At 36.6% G+C, this 12,626-nt stretch overlaps 1 protein-coding gene across 2 annotated transcripts in view; it reads left to right on the top strand.

Annotated features, from left to right (window-relative positions):
* The window catches only part of ABLIM3 (actin binding LIM protein family member 3), a 117,324-nt gene that overhangs the window by 41,721 nt on the left and 62,977 nt on the right, over window positions 1-12,626 (top strand). For both annotated transcript variants that reach the window (XM_008014924.3, XM_038006196.2), the window contains exon 3: window positions 1,040-1,177. In XM_008014924.3, coding sequence (XP_008013115.1) covers window positions 1,040-1,177 — 138 coding nt within the window. The remainder of the gene's footprint in view (window positions 1-1,039; window positions 1,178-12,626) is intronic.

Here is a 12,626-nt window from a genome sequence, read left to right as displayed (position 1 = left end):
GAGAGAAGAGTAGGTTTCTCAGTGGCAAAGTTACCTCAACAGCTTATGCATAATGAGATCAAACCAGACAGTTACCAACATTCCTTCCAACCATGAGATTTTGTGCTCTAGGCAGGTGCCTAATGAAATATCAGATGACTAGATTTTAGAATGGCCAAGCCAAGTGTATCTCAGAAAAGGATATCTAGAAAAGTAGCCATGAAATGGTCTTAGCATTCTCGCTTTGGCAGCACATATACTAAAATCGGAGATGGTCTTAGCAAGAGAATAATAGGCCCAATAAGCTAGTAGAACTCTTAAGCATCATCAAATGCTGGCCACTCAACTACAGCTCCCAGTGACTTCAACTCTTTCATAATCTCCACCAGTATTTTTTTCTTAATTATATTCATGTAACATTTTCCCAGTCTTATGGAAACTGCTGTTCAAAGGCAGCTTTGAGATGGGTTCCCTTGTTAGCCTCCCTCCAGCCAGAGTGCCTCCCGTTCCCTTCATGCCTTCCTTATAAAAGTCTGTGCTACCTTCGACCACCCTCATTTGATAGACATGAAAATTTAGGCCCAGAGAGGGGCTGTAACTTGCTTAACTCAAAAGCTATTTGGAGGCAGGGTCAGTCACCCACTTCTTTGAAACTTCTGAGTCAATTGCAAGTCCCAAATTCCCTTGGACAAGTTTGGGGCCTAATTTTAATTTAAAGCTTACTCAAAGCTTTAATTTACTGATAATTTACTGATAATTTACCTTGAAATACTCTATGTCCTCTTATTTGTCTTCATTCAGGGATTTGGCTTGTGTTCTTGCAAGGAAAGGCTATGCTCGCTCAAAAGTCCTTGCTTGCTTAAGGAGGTCTGTGGACATGTCTCATACCACTCAGTGCTACCTTAGCTTGGCAGTCATCCTGATGATGAATTGAAGATACTTTGCACATCATTTCTTCCCCTTCAGCTTTTTCTTCTAGCTACAGTTATGATAATGTCTTGCAGCAGACTTTGTAAAGAATCAGGGCCTCTGGATAGTGATCTCTTTGTTTCTCTTACAGTTCCTTATCAGCAGAATCCTTATAATCCACGGGGCAGCTCCAATGTCATCCAGTGCTACCGCTGTGGAGACACCTGCAAAGGGGAAGTGGTCCGCGTGCACAACAACCACTTCCACATCAGATGCTTCACCTGTCAAGGTAGGAGGCCAAGCTCCCCCACCCTCTTCTTAGATTCCTGACCATTCTTGCACCACCAGGTCATGCCTCAGGGGCAGAAAGGACAAACATAGGCAACTGGAACATCTACAAAGACCTAAAGAGACTTTCCCTGAGCCTCTTCTTATGAGATTCTCCCTTAGAATGAGGGCAGTGTGTTGGTACATGAGGGAGACAAGGATCCTGGTAACCTTGGAGGGGCAGGTGCTGACCCAGAAGGAAAAAGACTATCCTGCAAACTTAACTTACTCATCGGAAGAGACTCCTGGTTTGTGCCTATAAATCAATGTGAGAGCAAATGAAAGTGCAAACTATCTTGGATAAAATTCAAGATAGTTTTTGTTTTGTTTTGTTTTTTTTTTTTTTTGAGATGAGTACCTATTCTTTAACAGTGTGGCAATCTTCAAAGGTTACGTTTAACAAGGGAAAAGAGACATCTTGACCTTGGTAAGGATTGTAATTTGGGAGCACATCGCTGTTAGGTCACCTTTCATTGTTACAGCTTACACGAGGCTAATTTATATAATCCTAGACTCAACCAAGCTAAGAGTTCCTAAAGAAGATAGATAATTAGCAGCAGGAAAAGGGACTCAGCTGAAAGAGCACAGAGAACCCTCTGGCCTGGGGGCAACACGCCCTTCCACAATGTCCCTACAAACATCTCTCCAGCCTCGCATCTTGACCTCTTCGTTCGGGCTTCCCTGCTCCAAAGAGCGGCCATTCTAATGTTGGATTGCCCTGTGGGTTTAGTAAATGTTTGACCCAAAATTTGTTACTTTATTGTTGATCTTAGATTTGTCCTCATAAAGTCTGAAGAATACTTTGTATTTGCTTTTCCCTTTGACTGTTCTTCAGATACTCGTATCCAGGTCTTCCCCATGTCAAACTATTTCACAGGTCCTTAAATTGTGTCTCATCTTAAATGATTCCAACAGTGTCATCGTCCTGGAGTCTTCCTCTTTGATCCATTCTAGTGTGTCGCTGTCGTTCTTAAAGTATGATACTCAGAACAGATCACAGTTTTCGAGGTCTGGCAAATACAAAGGACTACATTTCCGTTGATGTAACTGAGATTGAACTGACTTCCTGAGGAGCCACTTCACACCACCAGCTTATATTGAATTTAATGTCAGTTGAAACCCCCGGTTCTTTTTATATCAGTAACTGCCTCAGTCTCATGCACCTGAGAGTGACTTCCCCTGCCATTGTGAAAATCCTGAACTGCTTTCTTCATGATCTAACTAGACTCTGCACTGAGCAAACAAATTACATATTCATATTTCCTAATTTGTTTATAGAGGCATATACGGGATACATTTTAACTGGTGTGATTTCAATTTTATATTGAGTATTGGCAAACCCCTTTAGTATAAGTTGAATTGCAAGAATATCTTGGTGAGTAATTATTTTTACAACCTCTGAAATTGAGGTAGGACAAAGGGTAAAGGCAAGGAAATTGTTCCGAAGTGGTTAAGGGTATAGTTATGTGATTATATTCTTAAGAGAATGTATCAGTTACCTTTTACTTAAGCAAAAGCTTAATAGCTTAAACCAATCATTTATTTAGCTCATGATTCTCTGGGTTGGCTGGGCAGCGTTTCCCAGTTTCTAGCTCTGCTTATCTGTACTGGCCTTATCATCATGATATGCAGTCAGCGGGTGGGTCTGCTGGCAGTGGTTGGCAAGCTGCTAACCCGGGTGTCTCCACATAACTTCTCATCCTCCAGTGGGCTGGCTTCGGCTTGTTCATATGGTAGTCTCAGAGCTCCAAGTACAAAGAGAGAACAAGCTTTCATAGGTAAGACCTTTTCAAACCTCAGCTTAATGTCCTGCTGTTGGCCAAAACAAGCCAAATGGCCAACCCAGATTCAAGGTCACGGAGAAATAAACTTTGCCTTTTGTAGGGGGATCTGCAGCATCAGATTTCAAGGGTGTTAATGCACAAAGGAATAATTTGACCATTTTCACATTTACCACACAGAGTTTGTGGAATCTCTTTCAAAGTAGATTTTAAGGGGGGAAAAAATAGACCAATATTTTTCTGAATATTTTCAATGTCCATTTGCTTAAAGGTAAAACAAATGAGAGGATTTTTATTTCCAACAGTAATCAACATGACAATTAAGTACCCTATTAGACAGTTTTCTCATCTAAAGAATCTAAAATTTTTATGAATTTCTTTTACAACTATTTTAACATGCACTGCTGTGCTGACATGAAAGGAAGGAATCTACAAAGGTTAAAAATGGAAACAGAAACCCTGCTGTGACTCCCAATGCCTTATTTCATCCTGATAGTTTATCTTAAACCTTGGAGACCTTGAGCTTTTACTCTGTTGTCTAAATGGATCATGGAGAACAGGAGGTAAAGCTTAGCATCTAGTCAAAGTGGGAATCCAATAGGAGACCTATGTATACAGCTGTTTCCCCCTGAAAAAAATGTTCTCGGTGTATGAAGGATAAGAAATAAACTGGCTCTGGAGAGGGAGAGAGCAAGGAAACTTGCCTGTTCCAACTTTGGCACTGGGTAGAGGGGAATAAAACAGTGGCTCACTCCTGTAATCCCAGCACTTTGGGAGGCCAAGGCAGGAGGGTCATGAGGTCAGGAGTTTAAGACCAGCCTGGCCAACATGGTGAAACCCCGTCTCTACTAAGAATACAAAAATGTGCTGTGTGTGGTAGCAGGCACCTGTAGTCCCAGCTACTCAGGAGGCTGAGACAGGAGAATCGCTTGAACCCAGGAGGTGGAGGTTGCAGTGAGTCAAGATCGCGCCACTGCACTCCAGGCTGGTGACAGAGTGAGACTCCGTCTAAAAAAAAAAAAAAAAATTATGAAAAATTGTTTATGAAAATATCTGTCCATAATCCACCCTTTATTCATGTACATTTATAATAAAAATTATAACAATATATAAAATATACAATAGAGTCAAGCAGAAAATCTAAGTTACAGCAGTCTCCCGCCTGGCAAATGGCAAAAGCAAATGATACTCCTCTTTGGAGGAACTCAACTTTATTCCAGGCCTCAAAGACTTTCCACACATAGCGTGATTATGAAAATGGATAACTCACAGTCAGTCAAAAACTTACAAATTATAATGGAGTGAGAGCCAGCAGAAACAATGGCGAACAGAATCAGAACCTCAATGGCTTTGTATATTGAAATTTTCTGTTATTCCATAATAACTATATTGATACATTTAAACAAGCTAGAAAATATGAGCAAAAAACCCAACAGTACATTATAAGAAATAGTACAGAAGATTTGAAAAGGAAACAAATAAAACTTCTAAAAACAGAAACATATAATCTTTGAAATTAAAAATTCAATGTATAAATTAAATAGCAGATTAGATGTTGCTAAAGAAAGAACTAATAAACCAGAAGATTTCATCCAAAAAATGTTATACAGATAATAGATCAAAAATATGAGAAGGTGGTAATAAAAAAAAAAAAAAAGAAGCTAATATGTGGAGAATATAGTGAGAGGTCCTGACATGTATTTCTAATCAGAGTTCTGGGGATACATAATAGAGAACAAGAGTGGGAGGACAATCTTTGAAGAGACAACAGCTATGAATTTTCTAGAGCTGTTGAAAGACACATATCCTTGAATCCAGAAAACCTAATACATTCCTGCAGGAAAAATTAAAAGAAATCCACCTACACATACCAGAGTAAAACCTCAGATCATCAAAGAGCCAATCTTAAAAGCAGCCAGAGAGAAAAGACAAATCATCTGCATATAAATGGTAAATGGACAGACAGCTGACGTTTCAATAGCAGCAAGGAAACTAGAAAACAGCAGAAGAGTATCTTTAATGTACTAAAAGAAATAACTATCAAGGAAAGATTATGTATTCAGCAAAACTATCTTTCTAGAACAAAGACAAACCTACAACTAAGATTATACTTAATGGTGAAAGACTGAATGTTTCTGTTAGATATGAGTTCTAAATTTCTTTTCAAAGAATTAATATGTCAGTATGTTTAATTCTTTGCCTTCTACTTTTAAACTTAACTTCCTTGTAAAGCAACCTTTTTCAATTACCTACTCCACCCTGACTCATTCCGATTACCTACTCCACCCTGACTCATTCTGATCACCTGTGCCACCCTAACTCATTCTGATCACATGCTCCACTCTAGCTCATTCAGATTACCTGCTACCTGCTCTGCCGTGACTCCCGCCAATGCACTCACCCCGTCATTCTCTTTAAATTAGCCAATCGGAATTAGTTTAGCCTGTGCGGTCTAATCCTAGCCAATAGGGGAACCACACAGCAGCAGGGGCCACGTGCCTCAGGGATAAGAACCCCTTCCCCTCCCTTGACAAGTGCACCCTCACCTTTGCTCCATCTGTAAGGGTGCACCCTGCTACAGAAGTAACTTGCCTTGCTGAGAATTAAAAAGAAAATTTTATATTCTAGTGCTATTCCTTTTGCGGCACCAAAACTTATATATAACATTTCCCTGTAAGATCAAAAACAAGACAATGATGTCTGCTCTCACCAATTCTATTTGACATTGCATTTCAGGTTAGTGCTAGGTTAATTAAGGAAGAAAATGAAATAAAAGGCATCCAGATTAAAAAGGAAGAGGTACAACTACCTCTGTTTGCACATGACATGATCTTGTACAGCAAATCCCAAGGAATACTAAAAATTTATTAGAAATAATAAGTTTATTAAGGTTTCAAGATATAAGATCAAATACCAAAATCAATTCTATTTCTATACAGTAGCAATAAAAAATCTGAAAATAAAATTGAGAAAACAGTTCCATTGGCAATAGCATCAAAGAAATACATAGGAGGCTGGGCGCGGTGGCTCAAGCCTGTAATCCCAGCACTTTGGGAGGCCAAGATGGGTGGATCACGAGGTCAGGAGATCGAGACCATCCTGGCTAACACGGTGAAACCCCATCTCTACTAAAAATACAAAAAAATTAGCCGGGCGTGGTGGCAGGCGCCTGTAGTCCCAGCTACTCGGGAGGCTGAGGCAGGAGAATGGCGTGAACCCAGGAGGCGGAGCTTGCAGTGAGCCGAGATAGTGCCACTGCACTCCAGCCTGGGCGACAGAGCAAGACTCCGCCTCAAAAAAAAAAAAAAAAAAGAAATACATAGGAATGAATTTAACAAAAGAAGTTCAAAATGTGTACTCTGAAAACTACAAAATGTTAAAGAAGGCCTAAATAAATAGAAAGGTGCCCCTTGTTCATAAATCAAAAGACTTGTTATTAAGATGGAAGCACTGGCTTGCAGATGGCTGCCATCTTGCTACAACTTCACATGGCAGAGAAAGAAAGGGAGAGGGACAGCCAGCAAACTCTCTAGTGTCTCCTGCTGTAAGAGCACTAATCTCATCATGAGGGCCCCACCCTTATGATCTCATCTAAACCTAATTATCTCACAAAGGCCCATCTCCAAATACTATGATGTTGGAGGTCAGGGCTTCAACATATGAACTGGGGGTGGGGACACAATTCAGTCTATAGAAAATGCAATCCCTCTCAAAATCTCAGCTGGCTTCTTTGCCGAAATTGATGGTCTGATCCTAAAATTCATATGGAATTTCAAGGGATGGACATAGAATAGCCAAGCAATCTTTAAAAAGAACGAAGTTGGAGAACTCACACTTCCCACTTTTAAATTTGCTACAAGGCTATAAAAAACAAGATAGGGTGGTACTAGCACAAGGATAGGCATAGAAATGAATATAATCCAAAATAAAAACATGAACTCTTATATTTATGGTTGGTTAATTTTCAACAAGGCTGTTGAGATAATTCAAGAGGGAAAAATGGTCCTTTCAACAAAAGGTGTTTGGAAAAGTGAATATTCATATGCAAAAAATGAAGTCAAACTCTTTCTTTACACATACATAAAAATTAACTAAAAATTGATCAAAGACCTAAATGTAGAAGGTAAAATTGAGAAACTCTTAGGAAAAAATATAAGAATAAATCATTGTGATCTTGAGTTGTGCAAAACCTTCTTACATATGACACCAAAAGCTCAAGCAACAAAGGAAAAGTATATTCATTAGATAGTATCAAAATTTAAAACTTTTGCACTTCAATATACACCATCAAGGATGTGAAAAGACAACCCACAGAATAGGAGAAAATATTTGCAAATTATAAATCTGATAAAATATTTGGGTCTTGGCTATATAAAGAATTCTTACAATTGCATAATAAAAAGACAAATAACCTAATTTCAAAATGGGCAAAGGATATGAATAGACATTTATCCAGAGAAGTTATACAAATGTCCAATAAGCACATAAAAAAATGCTCAACATCTTTAGCCATCAAAGAAATGCAAATCAAACCACAATGAGATGCTGCTTCACATCTACTAGAATGGCTATAATCAAAAAGATAGATAACTAGTGTTGATGAGGATGTGGAGACATTAGAACTCTCATACATTGCTGGTAGAAAGGAATGTAAAATGGTGCAGCTACTTGGGAGAATAGTCTGGCAGTTCCTCAAAAGATGAAATGTAGAGTTACCATATGACCCAGCAATTCCAAATTCCACTCCTCAGTATATACTCAAGAGAAATAAAAATATATGTTCACACAGAAATATATACATGAATGTTCATAGCAGCATTATTCATAATAGCCAAAAGGTAGAAAAAGTCAAATCTACATCAATCAATGAATGGATAAATAAAATGTGATCTATCCCCACAGAGGGATACTATTTAGCAATAAAAAGGAATGAAATACTAATTAATGCTCCAATGGGAATAGACCTTGAAAACATGTGAAAGAAAACAGTCACAAAAGGCTACATATTGTAGGATTTCATATGTATGAAATGCTCAAAACAGGCAAATTATATAAAGACAGAAAGCAGATTCATGGTTATCTAGGGTTGGGGGTAGTTGGAGGAAGATAAGGAGTGATTTCTAATGGGTTTGTGGCTTGTTTTGGAGGTGATGAAAATGTTCTGGAATTAGATAGTGGTAATGATTGCACAACTTTGTGAATATGCTAAGAAATGGTTGAATTGTACATTTTAAATTGTTGGATTATATGACTTGTGAATTGTATCTCATTAAAACTGTTAAAATGGACTGGGTGCGGTGGCACACACCTGTAATCCCAGCATTTTGGGAGGCTGAGGCAAGCGGATCACCTGAGCCCAGGAGTTTGAGAGCAGCCTGAGCAACATAGCAAAACCTCTTCTCTACAAAAAATACAAAAATTAGCTGGGCGTGGTGGCACATGCTTGTAGTCCCAGCTACTCAGGAGGCTGAGGTGAGAGGATCATTTGAGCTCAGCAGGCAGAGGTTGCAGTGAGCTGTGATCACGCCATTGCACTCCAGGCTGGTCGACAGAGCGAGTCCCTGTCTCTAAACAAAACAAAAACTGTTAAAATGAAAGACCCAAAGCAAAGTAAAAACATGTTTAGATTTTTTAAAACTGAATTTACCAACAACAAACTCTCATTAAATGAAATTTTAAAATATGTTCGGTAAGCAGAAGAAACATGATCCCCAGATGGCAGAACTGAGATGAAAGATGGCATGCTTAGCAAAATCTTAATGAAAATCAGAAAACACTTGAAACTGAAAGACAGCAAAAATACTATGTATCAAAAACTAGCATTACAAAATGTAGTTTAAAGTGGTACTCAGAGGAAAATGTGTAGCCTTAAATTATCACAATAGAAAAGAATAAGTTTGAAAATTAATGAACCAAGTGTTCAACTCAAAAAGTTTGAAGAGCAGAATGAATCCAAGTAAAATAGAAGGAAGGAAATAATATAATAGACATTAATCAAAGAAAAAACACACAATGGACAGGATTAACAAAAGTTGATTCTTTAAAAATACAAGTAGAATAGACAAAATTCTGGCAAAATTATTCAAGTAATGGGAGAAAATATACAAATGAACAATCTTAAGAATTAAAATAGTCACATCGCTGTAGTTGCTATTAAAATTAAAGACATAATAAGAAATATTATAAACAATTTAGAGTAATAAATTTTAAAACTTAGATAACAAAATTTATCAATTCTTGAGTGCCAATTAAAACCTACTCAAGAAGAAATTTTGAAACCTGAGTAATCCTATAATCATCCAAGATATTGAATTTGTGAATGTGTAGTTAAGACTCTTCTACCACCAAAGAAACAAAATCAGCATTAGAATCAAGTTCTACAAAACGTTCAAAAACAAATCATCTATGTCGTATAGAAAGTCTTTCAGAGAAGAGAGAAAGGGTATACTTCCCAACTCATTTGAACCAGCACAATACCAAACAAGGAAAAATAATCATATGTCCATATCATTCATGAACATAGATTTAAAAATCTTAGACAAAATATTAGCAAACCAAGTTTAGGAAAGTGTGAAAAATAAAGCATAACTGACCAAATTGAGTCTATTCCAGAAATTTGATATTGGCTTAATATTAGAAAACTGGCTAATATATTTTGCTATAAAGATAGGAAAGGATAAAAATATTTGATTATTTTAATAGAGTAGAGAAGGTACTAGATAGAATTTAACACCCACTTATATCTAGTTTTTGTTGTTGTTGTTGTTGTTGTTGTTGTTGTTGTTTTGAGACAGAGTCTTACTCTGTCGCCCAGGCTGGAGTGCGGTGGAGCGATCTCATCTCACTGCAAGCTCCGCCTCCCGGGTTCATGCCGTTCTCCTGCCTCAGCCTCCCGTATACCTAGTAATTTTTAAAACTAGGAGGAATCGAAGAAAGCTGTCATAACTGATAGAATATGTATACAAAATATATAAAGGAAATATTTAATGGTAAAATGCTGAAGGCATTCTCATTAAGATCAGGAACAAGATAGAGGTGCTTACTGTCATGACTTCTGTTCAACATTTGGTCTGGAGGATCCTAGACAATTCAGCAAGATGTAGTAATAAAAGTTATATGGTTTGAAAAGGAAAAAAAAACTGTAATTATTTTTAGATTATATAATTGTCTGCAGAGAAAACCCAAAATAATCTACCATTTAGTAAAATAAATAAGAAAATTAGTTTATAATAAGGAGAAGGGAAAATAACCCGTTGGTCACTTTTAGATAATGCTGGTGAAATAATTATTTTGAAACAAATAATATGGGCAAAGAATCAAAACTTTAACCTATTGTACAAACTGTACAGTACTTAACTGTAAGCAAGGGTTGATGAAATTTTCTATCTACAGAAACACTCCACCTATGGGCGCCTGTAGTCCCAGCTATTCGGGAGGCTGAGGCAGGAGAATGGCGTGAACCCGGGAGGCGGAGCTTGCAGTGAGCTGATATCGCGCCACTGCACTCCAGCCTGGGCGACAGAGCGAGACTCCGTCTCACAAAAAATAAAAAAAGAAAGAAAAAGAAACACTCCACCTAATAAATGAAGAATTAAATCATTAGAATATTTTAATTTTGCAAAGCTGTAATGAAATAATGTGTCTAGCAATGATCATCAGTAGCCATTTCTACTCACCACCACCACCACCCCAAATCATAGAAGTGCAGAACATCAATGTAGTATTATTCCTAAAAAGAAAAAAATAATCAGACCTGAATTTCAAGTTTCTAGATATAACCACCATTTATAGAAAATGTAAAAGAGATTAATCAACAACATAGGGGTACAATCAGCGAAATCCAAACTGCAGAAATGACTCAGTGTCTTTAATAAATACATTGCAAGGAGAAAATAAGAAGGAAAAATAGCAATTAAGGGACTTAAGAGGTACATCAAACAAATGTAATGTGTGAACCTTGATAGATTTTTATTCAAACAACTAATCACTAAAACAAAAAAAAGAAAAGAAAACAAGAATGGGATAACTGGAAAAACTTGAACTCACTGACTTGATAATGCCTTAATAGGCATTATTTTCAATGCTTTTAGATTATTGTGGTTGACTTTTTTAAAGAATCCTAATATTTTAGAGATACATTCTGAAATAATAATACTAAAAAGAAAGTCAATAAGAGTTTATTAAGGTTACTAAATACAGAATAAATATAGAAAAAAATTGCATTTGTATTCACCATTAACAATCAAGACACCATTTACCTGAACAAGAAAAAAAATTTAATTTAGAAATAAATTTTATAAAGTTGTATAAGATAAAAATTATAAAATTGTTAAATTTATAGAATATCATAAGAAAGACATTAAAGACCTAAATAATTTTTAATATGCTAAGTTCTCTGATAGAAAGATAGAAATATCAAAAAGATGACAGTTCTACTCTGGTTGAACTATATATTCAAAACAATTCTAATACATTCCATAAGGCTTTCCATAGAAATTAAGAAATCAGTTAAAATTCTATTCTTGACAAAGGCCAGGCATAATCAAAGCATTCCTAAAGAACAACAAAGCAAGAGGGCCTGTCCTACCAGATATCATCATTTGTTATTAAAACCTATTAAGACCATGTGATCTTGTATTAAGGAGAGATCAATAGACCAATGGAACTGAATATAGAACTAAACACAAACTTCCATATATATGGAAACTTGCTTTTTGCAGATCAGTGGGGAAAGATTAGACTGCTTAATAAATGATGCTGAGATGATTAATTATCCATGTGGGAGAAAATCAGATCCCTACTGTATATCATTCCCTAAAGTCAATTCCAGGTAGATTAACTGTTTTACTATGAAAGACAGCTCAATAAAATTTTTAGAAGACAATATAGGAGATATCTTTTAGGATTTCAGGGTAGAGAATAATTTCTGAAACATGACACAGAAAGGGCAATCTGTAAAGGAAAAGATTCACAAATACAGCAACATAAAAACTGAGAACTTTGGTTCATCCAAAAACAAGAAAAGGGGAGCAAAAAGCAAGCCCCAAATTGCAGAAGATATTTGTAATAAATGACTGAAAAAGGATTGATTTCCAAAATATATTAAGAATTTCTACAAGTCTAAAATTTTAAAAATGAGCAAAAAACATTAGCAGGTATTTTAACACTTGAAAAAAATTCTCAATTTCATTAATCATTAGGCAAATGAAATTTGAAATCACAAAATTATAAATGGTATCATTTCACATCCACTATGTTGACCAAATATGTCAGATATTACTAAGTACTGTTGATGATATATATCAGTGGGAACTGCTGGTGGGAAGGTAAATAGGAAAAGCTCTTTGGAAAACAGTGAGACATTACCCCACAAAAAACTGCAAGTAGCTCAAATGCCCTTCAGCAGTGGAGTAGACCAACTGTGATGTATTCAGGCAATGGAATACAGCACAGCAGTGAAAATGAGTGAACAGCAGTTACATGCATTGATGTGGATGAATCTCAACACACAATACTGAGGGAATGAAGCAGGTATGGGACAATTGCAGTATGACTCCATCAACATAAAGCTCAAAAACAGGTCAGACTAAACAAAATATTGTTGATGGACACATCACAGGTGTAAAACTA

This window comes from Chlorocebus sabaeus, chromosome 23 (genome assembly GCF_047675955.1).
Source record: "Chlorocebus sabaeus isolate Y175 chromosome 23, mChlSab1.0.hap1, whole genome shotgun sequence".
Classification (NCBI taxonomy): domain Eukaryota; kingdom Metazoa; phylum Chordata; class Mammalia; order Primates; family Cercopithecidae; genus Chlorocebus; species Chlorocebus sabaeus.
Note: the sequence above shows the minus strand (reverse complement) of the source record. Positions and strands in the feature narration are given on the sequence as shown.